The sequence below is a fragment of the Camellia sinensis genome, chromosome 15 (genome assembly GCF_055761805.1).
Source record: "Camellia sinensis isolate YWXY chromosome 15, ASM5576180v1, whole genome shotgun sequence".
In the NCBI taxonomy this organism is placed as follows: Eukaryota; Viridiplantae; Streptophyta; class Magnoliopsida; order Ericales; family Theaceae; genus Camellia; species Camellia sinensis.
Window position 1 is genome coordinate 77,853,418 of NC_138975.1, and position 17,951 is coordinate 77,871,368.

The 17,951-nt window shown below is 34.4% G+C and overlaps 2 protein-coding genes across 2 annotated transcripts; both read right to left on the minus strand.

Annotated features, from left to right (window-relative positions):
* Positions 1–1,476: 1,476 nt before the first annotated feature.
* LOC145812704 (calcium-transporting ATPase 3, endoplasmic reticulum-type-like) lies at positions 1,477–9,746 on the minus strand. Its single transcript, XM_082907737.1, has 5 exons — positions 9,658–9,746; positions 9,271–9,376; positions 9,102–9,155; positions 4,052–4,100; positions 1,477–1,996 (listed from the first exon to the last, which is right to left on the minus strand). The coding sequence occupies exons 2-5, from the start codon at positions 9,322–9,324 to the stop codon at positions 1,929–1,931; spliced, it is 225 nt and encodes a 74-aa protein (XP_082763863.1). The 5' UTR covers positions 9,325–9,376; positions 9,658–9,746; the 3' UTR covers positions 1,477–1,928.
* Positions 9,747–10,278: 532 nt separating this feature from the next.
* LOC145812703 (calcium-transporting ATPase 3, endoplasmic reticulum-type-like) lies at positions 10,279–17,364 on the minus strand. The gene is made up of 4 exons (XM_082907736.1): positions 17,216–17,364; positions 13,362–13,416; positions 13,078–13,163; positions 10,279–10,415 (listed from the first exon to the last, which is right to left on the minus strand). The coding sequence occupies exons 1-4, from the start codon at positions 17,234–17,236 to the stop codon at positions 10,332–10,334; spliced, it is 246 nt and encodes an 81-aa protein (XP_082763862.1). The 5' UTR covers positions 17,237–17,364; the 3' UTR covers positions 10,279–10,331.
* Positions 17,365–17,951: the final 587 nt, after the last annotated feature.

Sequence of the window (17,951 nt, forward strand, 5' to 3'; positions counted from 1 at the left end):
TTCATAATTAAAATTGAATCAATTGAATTTTATTTATTTATTTATTATTTTAATTTTATTTGCAGAAATTAATGATTAATTGTTAGAATAACACTTAAAGAGAATTGATCTCATCCCTTCTACTACAGATCACTTTTTAGTCTTACCTCTCCATTTCACTTCCAAGATAACAAGCAAGAGCTAATTGAAATTATAAATGACTCAAACGACAATGGCCAAAATAAAGTCAAAAATTTGGTCAAAACTCTTTTATAATAAAATTTTAATGCATTAAGAACAAATATAAAAAGTTTTCTTTAAAAATTCTAACACATACTACTGTTATCAAAATATTCTTAGCGACTAATTTAGTATTTTAATTTTTAATAAAATTAATATTTTTACTCTATTTCACAATAACATTTTACTGACTATCAAAGTAACACTTTACTGTCTTCTTAAATAGGACAGTAACAAAAAAAAAAAACAGAATATGAAACAACAACCGATCACAGTGATGATGGGAAGAAGGTCACAGCTTCGATAGCAACATCAACTACAGCAAATATGATCTGTTTGCTCAATTTGCTGCTCTCAAGACGTCTCTTCTTCCCTTTTCTTTTTCTTCTGATCCTCGACTGCGTCCCAATAAGTAACGGAACAATTGCAAGTGATGATGGAGTGGATGAAGATGGAGTGCAGAAACTGGTCCAATGGGCCATCGACACTGCTCGACTTGATCCTTCTCCTCCCACTGGTTCTGATAATGATGATAACGACAGCAACAACGATAATGACATTGACATTGATATTGACGATCATCAGAAAGAAAAAGAAGAAGAAGAAGAAGAAGAAGAAGAAGAAGAAGAGATCATGTTTGTTTGTGCAGAAATGTTTACTGAATTCAACTAAAAAGGTAAATTTGTCAATAAAAATGCACCTGTACAATATTGGTGTCTTTGAAAGAAAAATCTATCTTAATGGACTTTACACAATAAAAATTGTTTTAGTGTTCCTTTCAACAAAGAATGGCTCAAGGGAGGGATTTTGGACAATTTTTTCCTAATAAAGCGACTACTGGTGTGCTTTGCACTTTGATTTTTTCTTTATTTAAATTAAGGAATCAAATTCACAAAGCCAAAAAAATCCAACTCACCCGTCCAGCTGGTTCGAAACTGCCATCTTCAACCAACTGCCAAGTTTCAAGATTGGCAGTTTGAGGGCTGCTGAATCAACCTGGCACAATACAACTACTACTAGCCAGCATATCTCACCAACACTACTAGCTTTGCCGCGTTCAAAAGGTAGATGTCTCTTGAACCTTTATGATCAATCTTAGGTGGCAATTTTCTTTGTAATAATGACATATATTGTTATTGTGACTCATTAGTATGTAATACATTATAATAATAAAATAAAATATAAATCTTCGGCAGCCCATGAACCTCCATTATCTTAAAAGGAAAAAGCAGCCTCTGGCAACGAGAATTTGAGTCATCATGGACAAAGATTCAACTACTTAAAAAATCAATCTGAACAATGTTGTTTCAACATAACTTCAGGACCATGTATTTTGAGGGCAAATTGTATACAAGAAGGCGATCGTGAGCAGTACTTGTTCTATGCCAAACCAAAACCCCTTGAATTCTATAAATTATTGTTAGACAGCATTTTGAGAAAAGTAGTCTATGAGATCCGAAAATACTCGCAATTGTCCTCTTTCTATTTCTTACAACATATAAAGCCAATTGGCATTAGTGAATGAAAATAAAACTCACAGCAGACTGGAATAGTCTGTGCAGTTGTATTGGAAACATCTTGGGTAGTTCCTTGGCACAATGCAGATGAAAGCAGAAGAGAGAAACATGACTGAATGGTGTTTCACAACAAACTGTAGGTCAGTAGGCCAACCTGAAATGTCGCGCCAAATTTGGTACATATTCCACTTGTCATTTATTATGTAATTCTGTCTTTGGAAGTATATCAGCTCTTCTCACTCTGAACTTGAACCGTGCTCCTACAACAAGAAGAACAACCATCAAAATATGTCAGTGTATCAAGATGGTTATAATCTTTTGATTATTGTGGACATAGAACACTCAAAGCGGGCATCAGAAATCTCATCCCATGTAAGACAACCTATCCTCCCAAGGGTGAAATTAATATAATCTAATTCCCAATAGAAGTAGCTTGATATGAGGCAAAATATATTTGAACAGGATTAGCTATTAGACTATTATGGCGGGGCTGTCTGTAGGTTATAAATTGTGGTCTGTGATGGTTTGCATGGCAATGGGTTATGGACAGAGATAGACACACACACACACACACAGATGGGTCTACTTTAGAGATGGTTGATTGGGTGGTAGCTAAGAAGTGTTGACACGGACACAGACACGAATGCGGAAACGGACATGGACACAGACACGGGACACGGCAATTTCAAAATTATGAGAACACGGACACGACAGTAAAATATGTTTTCATATATATATGTATTTGTTATCTAGATTAATATTATATTCACAATCAATCAACATTAAGAAAAACAAACACTAACTCTTTTTTTTTTAAAAGCACTTTTAAATTAACATTTACAGTTTATATTTTTTATGGATGATCTATTAAGTATTTAAATCTAAGAAAAAAATAATAAACATTCAATATTCATCACAAGCATTAAATTAAATGGGGAAAAAGACAATTTAGCAAGTCCCCAAAGTATCCCCTAAAAATAAATTAATTAAATAAGGTGACACGCCATGTGGTGTGTCCCATACCTGTCCCCAAAGTGTCTATGTGTCCGACACGGATACGGCACTTATTTTGAAGTGTCGGTGCTTCATAGGGTGGTAGTCATCGGCAATGACTATTAGAGGTGATCACTATTAATGGGGTTAGGATAGAGTAACTTGATGACTCAATGTGAGTTAGGATTGGAATAACATTCCATTTGTTTTGGCAGAGAATATTTTTCGTATTTTCTAGAGTTTGATACTACAGAAAGCGAAAGCAACATAAAATGTTTTGTGGCGGTCAATGGAAAACAAGCTTATTTGGGAAAAAAATATTTTCCAATTTCAAAAGATAGAAAACGTTTTCCGAACTAAAGTCTTACCAACGCAACCACACTATTACCATCATCACCACCTCCAAAAACCCGACCATCATCTCCACTACCACCACCACTATCGCCAACATTACCTTCACCACCTCCGCCGCCAAAACCTCCACCTCACCCTACTACCACCCCACCACCACCAACACCAACTGCCCCACCTCCTCCTACCACTACCACTAACACTAATACAACAACTAATACATTAGTTTCAAAGTCGCAACTAGACATAGGAAAACATTTTATGAAAAAAAAAAAAAATTCATAAAAATATTTTAATTACAAAATGCTTTCCTCAAACAAAGTAAGAATTACTATGAATAATAAAATATGTAAATTTTCTGTTGCAATCGTCATCACAACGGAAAATTGTTTTTTCAGAAACATAAGAGGGTGTTGTGATTGTTAGAAACCTAAGGGGTGTAGTCTATGTTACATGGAATTGGATATGAGTGTCGGGTGCAGGTGTCTGTCCAAAAGTTGGACATTCACAACCATTAATCTTAGGATATCGAGATGTGTCCAAAAGTTACATATGGAGACACATCATGGACACACACACACACACACACACATATATATAACATATCATATAATATAATATACTTAGATAAGATGTTTTAAATTATGTAGAAATGTACATGAAATTAAATATGATTAAGAGACGTGATATTTCTCTCTAACCCATGTGTGAGGTCAGAAATGTGTCTTTAATAGCAAATGTAAGTTTCATTTTTTTTCAAGCATCATAAAAAATTAGAAGATTCAAGTGTCTAAATTTACAGGTGTTGGACATGTTGGACACATGGCACTCTTACCTTTATTATATTCCATGGGCACGGTCGGGGAAAATAAAAGAGTCCATAACACACATGTAAGTACAATTTACACAAAAGCATGTGAATAATAATAATAATAATAAAATTGGAAAAAAAATAATTAAGATGACCTCACCACTTGTATTTCTTGAGAAGAACTTCAGTATCTCGTCAATTATAATAACCTATGCCAGGTTGACAATATCGTAAGTAATGTCAAATAAGAAAGAGATCCAAATATGAAACAGAAAGTGATGCAGTGTATTATATTTAAATCAGAAACAATTAAACAAAATAGTCTACATATAAGATATTACTTGCTACTGTAGGTTTCACTAAGCTATTCAGGAAAAGAAAAGGGGTGAAAATTATCAGTTGAAGACATCATTAAAGCTATTCTGAGTAATGGAAGAGAAGCTACCATGACACGGTGACAACTAGAAAAGAAACAAAGAAAAGTAATTACACAGAATCAAAATGAGATTTTATCCATAAAACAAAGTGTGATTTGAAAATTTAACTAAGCCACCACCATATTTGAGGCCCATTGAAGAAATTCCCTATTTATTAACTCTCACAACCCATTCAGCAAGTAAATAGAATTTGGCGTTAATGTCTGGGTACTAAATGTAAAGATGTTGCTAATTCCAATCATAGAGCAAGGCATCCTTCAATGCCAGTCTTTTAAATGTAAACACTACAATGGAACTATAAACAGAAATTCAACCCAACTATTTGACTTAGAGATTGTTGTTGATGATTTTCATTTTTAAATTTTCTAAGACAAGTGTCGAATGAGTTATTTAGATCCAAAGGCATGTCTAATAAATAAGTAAATAACAAGATTGCTTCTCCATAATAATGTGGTATATACATCCCCTACATTTCAATTATGGATGGGAAAGTAAGATATTAGCTGTCCATCAGTTTTACTACATAGGGGCCGTTTTTAGATTATTAGATTATAGCTTTAAACAGAAGTTGTTTGCTTGTTTGGTGTAGATGTTAGCTTGTTTGGTGTAGTTGTTAGCTTGTTTGGTGTAGCTGTCCATCATTTCATTGTGTAATTATCATTTTGCCCTTCTAAGAAATGCAAAAATTGTGAAAAATATTTTTTTTTTTCAAAATTTCATTTTCAGAACTATTTTCATAATTTTTTTACACACAGGAAGACTGCAATCTGGATATGTGGGTAAGCTATGGAGGAAAGCTTTCCTTCCAAAGAACATGTCTCACAGTAAGATTATATTTTGCCAAATAATGGGATGTTTCTTTACAATTTGTACTGTGATACCCCTGTTCCGTATTATGCTAATTGATCTTCCTTATGCATATGATTATGTGTTTGATATGATTTTGAGTGCCATTTATATGAATATATGTGGTTTTGAATTTCTATCTGTTCACCGTAGGAATATCTGTTTGATTATCTGCTTTGGAATTTAAATTAAAGGCCTTATCGGCCACAGAACCTGAAATTGATTGCGCCATCGCGATTGGCATAATTTTTAGAGCCTACGGTGAAATTTGATTGAAAATTGATTCGGATCAAAATAATTAGATTCAGAACGATTAATTAAGTGCCAAATTATTTAATATTAATAATTTTAACTAGATTAATTAAGTGCGTTGTGCCCATAAGAGGGCACAACGCACTCAATTCCTCTCTTTTATCCATTTGGGCTGAGATTTCTCTAGAGAGGGAGAGAGAGGGCCAGTTCTAGAGAGAGAGGAGGAGGAGTTATGCATTTTGATCCAAGATTGTGAAATTGGAAGTTAAAACTCAAAGAACATTGAGTGTTTGAAGCTCCTAGGTGAGTAATCAATTCTTGATTTATGAATTGAGTATGTAATTTTGTGAAATCAAGTAGTATGGTAGCTCATGGCTAAGATTGAGCTGAATTTGAAGTTAAAATGAACACGCATGTGCATAATTGTTACAATTTTGGGTGTTCTAGCATGTAGCATGTTAAATATGAAGAATGGAGCATCAAACCTTACATGCATGAGTAGTTCTGTGTAGCTTCATGATTTGGAGCATCATTTGTACCATTTGTAACAGAAATGAATTGGTTTTGTTGAATTGAAAGTCATAGAACACATGCATGTAAGGAATTGCTATAAATTTTCATGTTTGAGCACAATGTGTATGATCCATGTTGAATTTTTGGTTTAAGTCCATGTATTTGATCATCTCTTCACCAATTAAGTTGAGAATAATGAGTATCCTCCACATGCAAGTACAAACCATGGAGGTATTGGTCTTGAATGTTTAAAGTTAATGTGTTGGTGATGAGTTTGGGTCAATTTGAGCCATGCATGTGATTAATTTATGAAATTGAGCTCCATTGTGTTGTAATTTGGTGTTGGTACCATGTTAGTATATGATTATGTGAAGTTTGAGCCAAAAGCATGCATCTAGAACCATTGAATGTCAAGTTGGAGCTGAAGAACATGTTCTGGAAAACCCAGAAAATTTGATGTCCGCTCGAGCGGGGAAACCGCCGCTCGAGCGTGAATTTCGTGTTCCTAGTATTTTTGCAGACTTGGATGTCCGCTTGAGCGGGGAAGTTCACGCTCGAGCGAGGAGCTATGTAGACAGACCTTTAGCTCGAGCGCTAGACTTCACGCTCGTGCGTAATTTTGATGCATCCAACACTTTTGCAGACCTCATGGGTCCGCTCGAGCGGGGAAGTCCACGCTCGAGCGGGGACCCTCTTTTTTGAAATTTTGAAAAGACATTCTGAGTTTCGTTTTCCATTCTCTTTCACTTCTAAGTACTCTTAGGCATGCATTGAGCATTGTAATTGAGTTAGAAGAATAAGAATAAAGCCTAGAGAGGAATATGTGAATTAAAGAACGGATTGAATCGGTTGTGACCCATATGTGTTATGTGATGTGTAGGGTCAAGCTCCAGGCCAAATCAACCAGCCGATCACTGTGAGTAATATCTTAACAAAGATATCTGAAATATGTTATTGTCCAATTGCTTACGTCCATGTAAGTTTTATAAGATTCGTTGATTCGATTGGTGGACAATGTTTGCCATACCAAATGAATGGGCCAAAGGCCGTTCTGACAGGAATAAATGGATGGGCCAGAGGCCGTTTGACAAGAACGAATGGATGGGCCAGAGGCCGTTCTGACAAGAATAAATGGATGGGCCAGAGGCCGTTTTGACAAGAGCGAATGGATGGGCCAGAGGCCGTTCTAACAAGAATTAATTGATGGGCTAGAGGCCGTTTTGACAAGAACGAATGGATGGGCCAGAGGCCGTTTTGACAAGAACGAATGGATGGGCCAGAGGCCGTTCTGACAAGAATGAATGAATGGGCCAGAGGCCGTTTCGACATGAATAAATGAACGGGCCAGAGACCGTTTCGACATGAATAAATGAATGGGCCAAAGGCCAGTTTGACACGAATGATAGTTTGACACGAATAACAGTTTGACATGAATGTATGAATGGGCCAAAGGCCAGTTTGACCTGAATGATACTAATGAATTGGGCCCGAGGCCGTATGATGTGTTTGGAACCGCAGTTACCTAACTTACATATGTCTATGTATGTGTGTATTAGTTAGAAATATAAACTGGGCCCAAGGCCGTTTGAGGTATATTATTCCAATGTATATTCTTTATTTGATATTGTTCACTGGGCTTTCGCTCACGCTCATTCATGTGTTTGTAAGTGAGCCAAGAGAGGTCCAGACCCAGCCTCAGTGAAGTCTGTATGGAACAACCAAAGTTTTGAAGAGTCAGCCCTTGCGTCTCACGCACGAGACACGTCTTCGCCCTTTTGCCATTCTGTGTATTTTAGTCATGTTGGCGAGGACTTTGGTATACGTCTGTGTATAGTTTTGGTTGGCTGACTTAGATTTGAATGATGCTGTCTGTACAGAATCTTATGCTACTATACTTTCTATTGTGAGTTATTAACATATGTAAATGTGGAATGTTATGATGTGCATATAAGCACGACTCTATGGATAAAGTTTTAAATTTGCTTCCGTTTGGCACCTTTACTCTGATGAGTTTTGTCTTATTTGGTTTGTGGCCGTAGGTAATCTCGTGATTACTGGCCGGTTATGGCCTTAACCCATAGGGGCGGGTTCGGGTCGTGACATGTATTATACATGTACGCAATGGTTTTTGGGTTTGATTTAACATCGATTGAATTCCCGTTGTTCCATGACTAGAGCATCATGAACTGCACAAAACCCTAATCCGTAAATTGGATTTTTTTCTTCTCAAAATCATTACAAAAACCCTAAATTGTGGATTGGATTCTTCCATAAATTGCTACAGATTAACAACCACCATCGTAGAAAGCAAAGTACAAATCAAAATTGAAATCTATTTGGTGGTTGTGATCCAAAATCATCAAACCCAAATCTGTAGCAAAGGGATCAAAGATAGTAAAGAACTGAACCAAAATCATCAACAAGTTCAGGTGCTTGTCATCTAGGCAACGAGTTGCCTTCGTTACACATATCTGATTGTCGTCACCCATCTTCAGAAGTTGTCGGCCGATCATTACCCATCTTCGGTAGTTGTCAGCAGGTCATGTTGCCAAGTCGAAAGAATCAAAGAAAATGAGTAGAGAGAGAGAGAGAGAGAGAGAGAGAGAGAGAGTCATGAGGGAGAGAAGCAGTGAAATGAATGGTTGGGGTATTCATATAGTGGCATAGCTGTAATTCTTGCAAAATCCAAGGGATGTTTAAATAATTTCACCCATTAACACAGCTTTCTGCATAAACTATAAGCTGAGAAGCACCTCTTTCGGTGGTTGCAATAAACAGCTTATTTGGGGCCAAAATAGGCTGTGTTAAGCCATAAGTCGATCCCATTAAGCTACACCAAATACTCATTTTTAACTTAATATAAGTTAAAAGGTGATAAAAGCAGCTTATAAGCTACACCAATCACCTACATTCCAAGGGAAACTAACCCACAATAGTGAAATGCAATAATCAGGTACACATGTGCAACACATTTGACAGGGGCAGAGAATACCACTCTCTATCAATAACAAGAAAAAAGTAGCAATTCATGTCATTTGTCTATTAATTTTAACAATATCATAAAGAAGCAGAAAATGTACCAACATGGCAAGATAATAAGCGCCGATACTCAAAGAGAGAATATGAACATCAGCAAACAAGGAATGTAATCAAACTACTTACAGGAAATGAAAGATACAAAACAACAATCCACTCAGCCCAAGACAATGGCGTCACCTGCAACACAAAATTCAAATATTTTAATTAACAACCTCATGTAAGGGGGCAAAAAAGTCGAATCATAAAAAAGAAATTGCAGTAAATAGATAGAAGTAGAAGATAAATCACTTACGGAAAAAAGAATAGACAGAGGTCGCACGTACAAGATAAGAATATGAAGGAGCATGGTCAGTACAATTGAACCAACAAGCCACAGATTACTCCAGGGCGGGATAACACTAAAAATAAAGTACAGGTTAGTGGTATTTATTTATTTTCTTTTTCAAACAACATCTACAACTGAGAATGAAAGACAAAAATATGACTTTCACTTATAATAGTAGCTTGAAATTATAAAAGATGGTTAACATAGCTGACTCTGAACCTATCATTGGTCAACAAATACAGCAGGAATTTTAAAGAAAGCCTTGATCTCTGCACCTTCTATCTATAAATATATAGTACAAAGAACAAACAGAATTCCAACAATAAACTTCCCGATTTGAAGAAAATTGTTTACATTTGGAAGGGAGTCTGAGGATTTCAGCATCTCAACTGCATTAAAATAGGCCAATTGAAAGGATGGAAGTTTTGGCATTGTATGTGTGCAGAGTCTTCAGACTTGCAAGTGTGAATGTGCTTGGTTGTGGAAACATTGGGTCAAATGAACAGTTGAGATTTTATTTTATTTTTGTTTATTTAAATATATATATATATATATATATTTAGGAGAAACAGAACAACCAAATTTACAAGTGGTCAATTCTGTTCTTTCAAAGCCTTTAAACTACACTTTGCTTTGCAAACACTATTTTCAATGGTATTCTTCATGCAGTTTAGTTTGCTGCACTTCTGAGAAGCCAAGAAGTAGTATCTTAATGAAAAGCAGTATTCCAAATCTATCACCTTTAAAAGTGTTTCATGGCCACTTGTATTAGTGAAAAATTAAAAATCTTTATTCTTCCCTAATTTGATTTTATACAGTACCTTATGGGAAGAAGATGGAAATCCAAGAAACTAGCTATAACCATGTTTTTACATGTCACACATTCAGCATTCAAATGAATCGATTTGGGGACAGAGACAGTATCAAAGTTGAGATGAAGTTTGAGGTTCAAGTGAATACTTGCAGGAGAGATTGATTTTCACTGAGATTATTCAATGCATTGAACATCTCAACAACAACAAGCACTGTCATTGACACAGTTGATGGGTGCCGATCATTGAATATACTACATGGATAACTTGTATCCCTTGTGAACAAGTGTCAAAATTCATCTGAGATAGTGTAGTACAAAATGTTAGTGTAGAAAAAGGATAATTTAGGGGCATGCACAACTAATAATTTTGTTGAACAGAAAATCAAACCATTGTCAATGCAGATCATGGGATCAACAATAAAATGCCGAATGCTTATTGTTGAAAAAAAGACATATGAAGTGTTAGCAGAGTCCTTTTAAAAATAATAATAATAATAATTAAGTTCAAACCAAATTTAAAATTTCCATTTAATTCCATCATGTAAAAGACTAAATGATACATTCTTTAGAACAAACCATTTTTTAAACTTGCAGAATCGAAAATTCTATTTATATTACTCTGTATCTATGCAACATGGGTATTTCGACAAACATATTGTACATGTACCATGTATCTCTTCAATATATCTTCATAGTTTGGCGAAAATGACGTCGTTTCATGCATTATGTAAACAAAAATAAAAATAGAACTGAATCGTAGTGAATCAAAATGAATCATAGTGAATCGTAAATTGAATCGTACGATTCAATCAATTTCTGATTCAACAGCACAATTCGAATCTTTTTTTTTTTTGAAACTTGTATCTAATCGTATGAATCGAATCGTGAATCATATGATTCTGTCAACCATGGGTATTTGTACTTCGTATGGTACTTCTTCATGCATATTGTACACGAAAAATGTACCAAATTTTTTTTTCTTAGTTTTTGCTGTACCCCAGACACACCTAGTATGTACTGAAGCCATACCATACCTTAATCAAAACAATATTTTGTTCTATATAGAAGTAAAATTAGTTTCATTAGACATTATTTATTTGTTCTTTTTTTAAGCTTAGCATGATTTTAAAACTAAGTTATGACTTGTAAGTTATTTAATATAATGACATGTAATTTTTGTTTATACCTTTACTTTTTGCCATTAAATTGTAAGTTGGTTCTTCTTAACAAACTAAAGCATTAAACTAATTTTTGTATTACATTACTCAAAATCAAAAATAAAAATATGTTTTTACAAACGGACCTAACTGTACTTGTACCCTACCTTTTTTAGATTTTACCATATCGACTCTCACCGGTATCGTACCAATACACATACCCGTACACACGCTTCGTAGCTCTACATAGCTGCTTATTGTATAATTTGGTTCTGAATAGAAACTGAAAGACACACAGCCCAGACGACAGCTAGAATATTTTCACAGCTAGATGTAAAGTCATAGCAATTTGAAAGATCAAATACAAATATATTGACAATTAGAAATGGGCAAATTACATATACCCCCTCGAGGTTTAGCAAAATTATAGATACCCCCTGAGGTTTGAAAAATTACAGATACCCCCCTGAAGGTACTATTTGCATAACAAATTATGGGGTAAATTGTTATGAAAATATAAACCTCAGGGAGCAATTTGTTATGAAAATATAAACCTCAGGGGGGTATCTGTAATTTTTGAAACCTGAGAGGGGTATCTATAATTTAGGTAAACCTCGATGGAGGTATATGTAATTTGCCCATTAGAAATTATATAAAGGGAAGCCAAAAAGAAGAAAGTGAAGCAATTCCATTTACTATTGTCAAGCCAAGTGTGAACATAAACTTGTCCTCAAATTTGTAGACCATCGCTTTAATATGTTATAACCGATAAATCAACTCATAATAGGGACACTGATGCAAGGTTAACCACATTTTTTCAGTCAGCCTGTAACAAATTTGGAGACATCTAGCTCAAAATTAATTAATTATAGGTGAAGAAACCTCTAGGCCACATGAACCAAGCTTGGACGGCTTAGAGAAGCAACGTGGGACAAGTCTCTAACATAGCCAATTTTGAAAATCAATCCTAATCTGATATTTCCTGAATTTCCAACTTCATGGATTAAAGTGGGAATTAAATTCTTAAATATCTAGAGCTGAATTTTCTATTGGATTTAGCCTGAATTTAAATTAGAATAAAATAAAACTCAAGACATTTCTGTCTAAATTCTAAGTCTGGATTTTCTGAAATTTGGTCAAATATTTCACTATTCTTCCAAAATGTATTTCTTTGAATTTGGATCTGTTTATATTAAGACATCTAATGTGCAAGGGTGGAACCAGGATTTATATTGGGAGGGGCCAAATTGACGTACCCTTCAACCCCTTCCCCTTCCTCAACCCAACCATTCAGCCAAACCCTTTGAAACAGAGTAGCATGTGTGTATATATATGTATTGTATTAATAGTTTATATCCATAAAAACATAGAGAAGATAGAGAAAGGCACAAATCATAATTAACCAATGTAGGTAGTTATTAATTAGGAAACCCAATGATAATTTCAAAATTTATCAACACAAAAAATAGAATCAGTGGAGCACCTACAAGATATAAGGGACTGGAAGAGGCCACTAAACAAATTTTGTTAAAAAATTAAAAAACACGAGAGGCCAATAATGGAAAACAACGTATTTCTCATCTTTCATGTATGTACAGAAATATATATGTGGGTGAAATTAGTGAACTCAAGGGTGCCATCGCCTCGTTTTGCCTGTATGTAGTTCTATCCACACTAATCTGAAGTCAAATTTTGTTGAGTTTATAAAGTTGGCGACTTTCAAAAGCATGGTCTGATGTCAGACAAAACCAAAAACAAACGCAGCAAATATCACACAGTAGTCTAATATGAGATACAACTTACCAATTCAACATATGGTAATTTAGGCCCACTATCAGCAAAAACAAACCACCATATGAATCCCGCAATGGTGGCAAGTCCAACATAAGCTACAAAAACCAAATAATTCAGTCATACAACAGTTCAAAAAATTGAACTAAAATCAACCTCCTGCTATTGATCTTTGCAAAACTTGAATAGTGAACATGTGAAATACTCGTCCAAATTTCTCTCATGGGTATGCTGTAAGAAGCATTCTGCAAATTGGACCACAAGGTGAAAAACAAAGAAGTGCTAACAGACTATACCTCCAATAACTAGATAACGAAAGAATAGCCAACCACTGACAACAGCTTCATTAACCTGCACATTCAAACAAACAAAAAAGTAAAATCATAGAAATAAGAAAGTTTTTCCCTTTCTAAGAAAAAAAAAAACACTTGAACGCACTACTAGATTCACAATTCAATGAATTATACAAGAAACAAAGAACCATCATTATGGAATTGTGGAAACTGTAATATTATTTTGAGGGGAGATTAGTGCGTTTAATTATTGTTTCCTAATTAGTATTTAATTCTTGGTATATATATTTAGAGCTTGTAATCGTTGTTTATGGAGATAATACACATATTGTTTGTAAATTCACATGGCATCAGAGCACATACCATACCCTAGCAGCAGTCGCCATGAACCCTACTGCCCAGAAAATGGCCCACTATTAAGAAAAAATTTAACACAAAACTTTTCGTACCCTCACATATCCTTTTAAACAAATGGAGGCTGGGGGTATCAAACCCACCCCACCTCCCACCCCCTCTTCTTTTCTTTTCTTCCTATTTTTGAGGGTTAGAGCAGATCCACCGAGTTCGTATACAGAAGAAGAATGCACCAAGAATAAAAATATAAAAAGATAAATTTCAGAACTTTTTAGTATGCAACAAGTTTTCAACCGTACTAATGCATATATTATACAAAGTGCAACCTCTTGTGTGGCACGAGTTCACATCTTAAATTTGTGGAAGAACTTGATACGAGTATGTATTCCAACACTAATATGCTACAACATATTTCTTAAGACAATCCACTAGAAGGTACCATCAACAAATAAATTTACTCTTCAATTAGATTTTAGTTAATAGAGGTGACTTTACAAGTGTAATTTTTGTAAAAGACATGAAAATAGGATGGTTTTAGACTTTACCAGGAAATAATTTAAGGTATTCAACTTCTCAACTCAAACACTTAGGAACTGCAATCATGTCAAAGCTCTTCCATGCTCAAAACAGAATTGGGAAAATCTTTCACAATTAAAATGCACCCCACCAGCTTCTAGCTGAAACAGCTATAACACATTTCCTTTATTATTATTATTATTATTTTTTTAAAGTTAAGGTGATAGGCTAAATACTTTTAACTCTTATGACCTAAGAGCATGGACACTCGTAATAAAATGATGGACGTCGGACATCAACACTCATTGCATACTCCCCGATACATGTGAGCCACTCATCCAAACCTGTCCTACATATTTTTTATCCAAACCTGTCCAACATATTTTTTTTTTTTTAAACCAAACACACTTCGAACATTTGGGAGACACACATGTCCATTGCTTAGACACACACAAAACACACTGCAAGTTTGAAGAAAATTACTTGGGATCCAATAATAAAATAAAAACAATGTGGATATATAACTTAATCCCCCTCTTTCAAATTTTTTAAATTTTAGGAACAAAGCCTTCCAATTTTTTTGTGAATTGAACATTCTAAAATAGATATTTGAACTTTTTGTTCGCACTTCTTTTCTAATATGTAGAATGTGAAAAGTGGTTTTTATTGTTTAGCTAACAAAAGATATATGTATTTCAGTATAAAAAATGAAAGAAATTTTTATTTTTTTTCAATATATATTTATTTTTTGTTGCGTCCTTGGTAGTGTTGTATGCTATTTCTTGGAAAATTATCATGGTGTTGTCTTTGTATCATGTCATATCTGTGTCTCGCATCCGTATCATATTTCCTACCATATGAAATTTATAAATCATTTCTACAATTCCATGTTGACCTTGATAAAGTCAACCTAGATAAAGAGTTAGTTTCTCCACAAGAAATTTTCAACTTTTTGTAAATTTAACTTCCTCTATTCTCCATGTCAAAAAGAACATTGAGCGCATTTAAGGTTGTTCATCTAAATAGAGGAAAACCAAGTGAGTCATTTCAGCTATTTTACATGTACAAGGATACCTATAGGCATGATTGGTTGTGTTCGTTTGTTGCTATCAGTTTACATTTTCCAAGAAACAAAGAAAAATTGGCAAACTATTTTCCAGGAAAATTTTCTAAAAGCAACCCAGTTTTTAGGAAACAACATGAAAACTGTTTTCACCAAAAAATCAAAACAATATGAAAACGACGTATAAACAATATGGATGTTTTCACAAAACCACAACTAAACACATGTGAGTGCAAATCTAATAGTATAATCTTTCTAATTCAAAAGCTTGGGATACGAGGACAATATTGGGATACAAGGACAAAGTTAAGTGTCAGCCTGTTCAGATTTGGTGTTAGTATTACAGACTCACTTAATGGTGGCTGAGAAGTCATAAGCATATATAATATTAGAGGTTATTTTGCTATATAAACAATAAATTATATTATTTAAAAACATAGAAAACTCGAGCTTTTGTTTGTAAATTTTGCCAATAAATTATTTATAGTTCAAACATTTTCTTATAGCTGCACCTGTATGGAGAAGTCTAGATCACCATCACAACTATGATTGCCTTTGGCAACCTATTCAACCTAGGTTTCCAGCTCCAAAAATGATAAATTCCAACCATGTAATGAAATTTTCTCTTTGACCATGTTTCATTCTGTTCCCCTCTTCTTCCATTGGTAACAGTAGCAGTGTCCACACTTTGGCCTATACTATATCATCTTTCATGGTCCGAACACGGGGGTAATGTGACAAGCCCCTGTAACACAATTCTTGATACCAAACACAATGGAAGGTCCAATACTAGCATTAACCAAAAGTTTTGTTTTGTTTATGATGCATAATAGACAGATGCTTACAGTGTCTATTTTTCACTTTTCAAAAATAAATAAATCAATCACATCTCTTAACATTGCAGGAACAGTTCACAAAAAATAGAAAAATAAAAATAAAAACTTTCCACAAGTGCTATCTAAAATCAAACAATTTCCTTCAAAGACCAACAATCATACAATTCTATAAAATTTTGAATTTTTTAAAAACAATAGATAGCATAAACCATTGAAACATAGGTCTAAATAAAATTATCTATTGTAAAACCCTATTATCATCGGGACATATTCTGCCATCTTGAAGCACCAATGGATTTTACATAATTCGTAAACGAAGAAAAATTAATCAAACTCTAAGAGGCACCGACATGGTGGGTACACACATGTCCATGTGTATGGATTTTACACAATTCGTAAACGAAGAAAAATTAATCAAACTCTAAGAGGCACCGACATGGTGGGTACACACATGTCCATGTGTCTGACACACCATGTAGCGTGTTAATGTTTTTAATTATTACTTTTTCTGTAGGATACGTTGGAGATACTTCATGGACACATGCCCTGTGATTGGATACTCAGAACACCTTTGTAGATTTTTCTTATAATTTTAGAAAGCTGATTTGAGGAGAAAAGTAGAAAAAAAATAAAAATACGCCCACATATACATCGATATCTCTCAAATCTATGTATCCTAAACTTATATTTTTATACATAGTGAATAAAAATGTATAAAAATATCTTTTTCCCATATTTTCTGTGTCCGTATCCTAAATTTTTAGAATCCCTGCATCCTGTCTCCGTATCCATGCTTCTTAGATCAAACTTATGCTTCATCAAGTTACCAAGGAGAGAAAAGCAACAAAGGTTCAGACTCTTACAACATCCTTTTCTAATTCAAATGGTTGTAAGGTTTCAACTCCCTATTTTTTTTTGTGCCTTTTACAAGCACCACACATTAGCAGCCACATAGTGATCAAATTAATTTAACAAAAACAAATATCATAGTTCAGTTGTAAATTGTATTATACGGAATGGTTAAAAGTGACTAAAAGTAATCAAATAGCAGAAGACCACAAAGTTATAAAGGACATAGATTTGATTACCTTACGAGGTTTAGCCTTCATCACATCACAGTCTGGCTTATTAAAACCAATAGCAGAGGCAGGCAATCCGTCAGTAACTAAATTTACCCAGAGCAGCTGGACCTGGAAGAGAAAAATCAATCACTCAACTTTACTTCGCTATGGCATCAAGGAAACATAAAAATATCCAATAAAATAACATATTTGAAAATAGAATGAGGACATAGCTTTTAAGTATATGGATGAATTTATTTTATTTATGTCACAGTTAGTGTTCTAAAAATAGGTCGTAATCGTTACGTAATGCTATTCCCTAACTGTATGGGCAGTTACCACTACTCATTATGGCTGCTATAGAGGTATTATTGAATTTCACGGCCGTTACTATTGTTACATAACAATGGCCAACACATTTTTGCGCATTTTCTCTTCTATCAGCTTCTGTTTTTTATTTATTGAACATTATTTTTGTATGTAGTTCTAACTTGTAAGTTTTATAAGTTGAGGGAAAATAGATTAAGATGGTTAGGTCATATACAACGGAAACCAACAAAGGCAGTAGTAAAGAGTTGCGATACAATGATGGTAGATGGAAGTGTTAGGGGAAGAAGCAGACCGATGGTTTGGTCATATACAACAGCGACCAATAGAGGCAGTAGTAAAGAGATGAGATACAGTGACGGTAGATGGAAGTGCTAGGGGAAGAAGCAGACCTAGATTGACGTGAGCTAGTGTAGTAAATAGAGATATGAATCTC

What these genes read in the sequence shown, in the direction of transcription:
- LOC145812704 (XM_082907737.1), bottom strand. Translation starts at nt 9,324, where the DNA reads ATGCTCCTTCATATTCTTATCTTGTACGTGCGACCTCTGTCTATTCTT. An exon ending in CTCTGTCTATTCTTTTTTCC is followed by an intron (nt 9,156 to 9,270) that starts GTAAGTGATTTA and finishes TTTGTGTTGCAG; the next exon opens with GTGACGCCATTGTCTTGGGC. An exon ending in CTTCTCAAGAAATACAAGTG is followed by an intron (nt 1,997 to 4,051) that starts GTGAGGTCATCT and finishes TTCTTGTTGTAG; the next exon opens with GAGCACGGTTCAAGTTCAGA.
- LOC145812703 (XM_082907736.1), bottom strand. Translation starts at nt 17,236, where the DNA reads ATGAAGGCTAAACCTCGTAAG. An exon ending in TGAAGGCTAAACCTCGTAAG is followed by an intron (nt 13,417 to 17,215) that starts GTAATCAAATCT and finishes TTGAATGTGCAG; the next exon opens with GTTAATGAAGCTGTTGTCAG. An exon ending in AATTACCATATGTTGAATTG is followed by an intron (nt 10,416 to 13,077) that starts GTAAGTTGTATC and finishes ACACTATCTCAG; the next exon opens with ATGAATTTTGACACTTGTTC.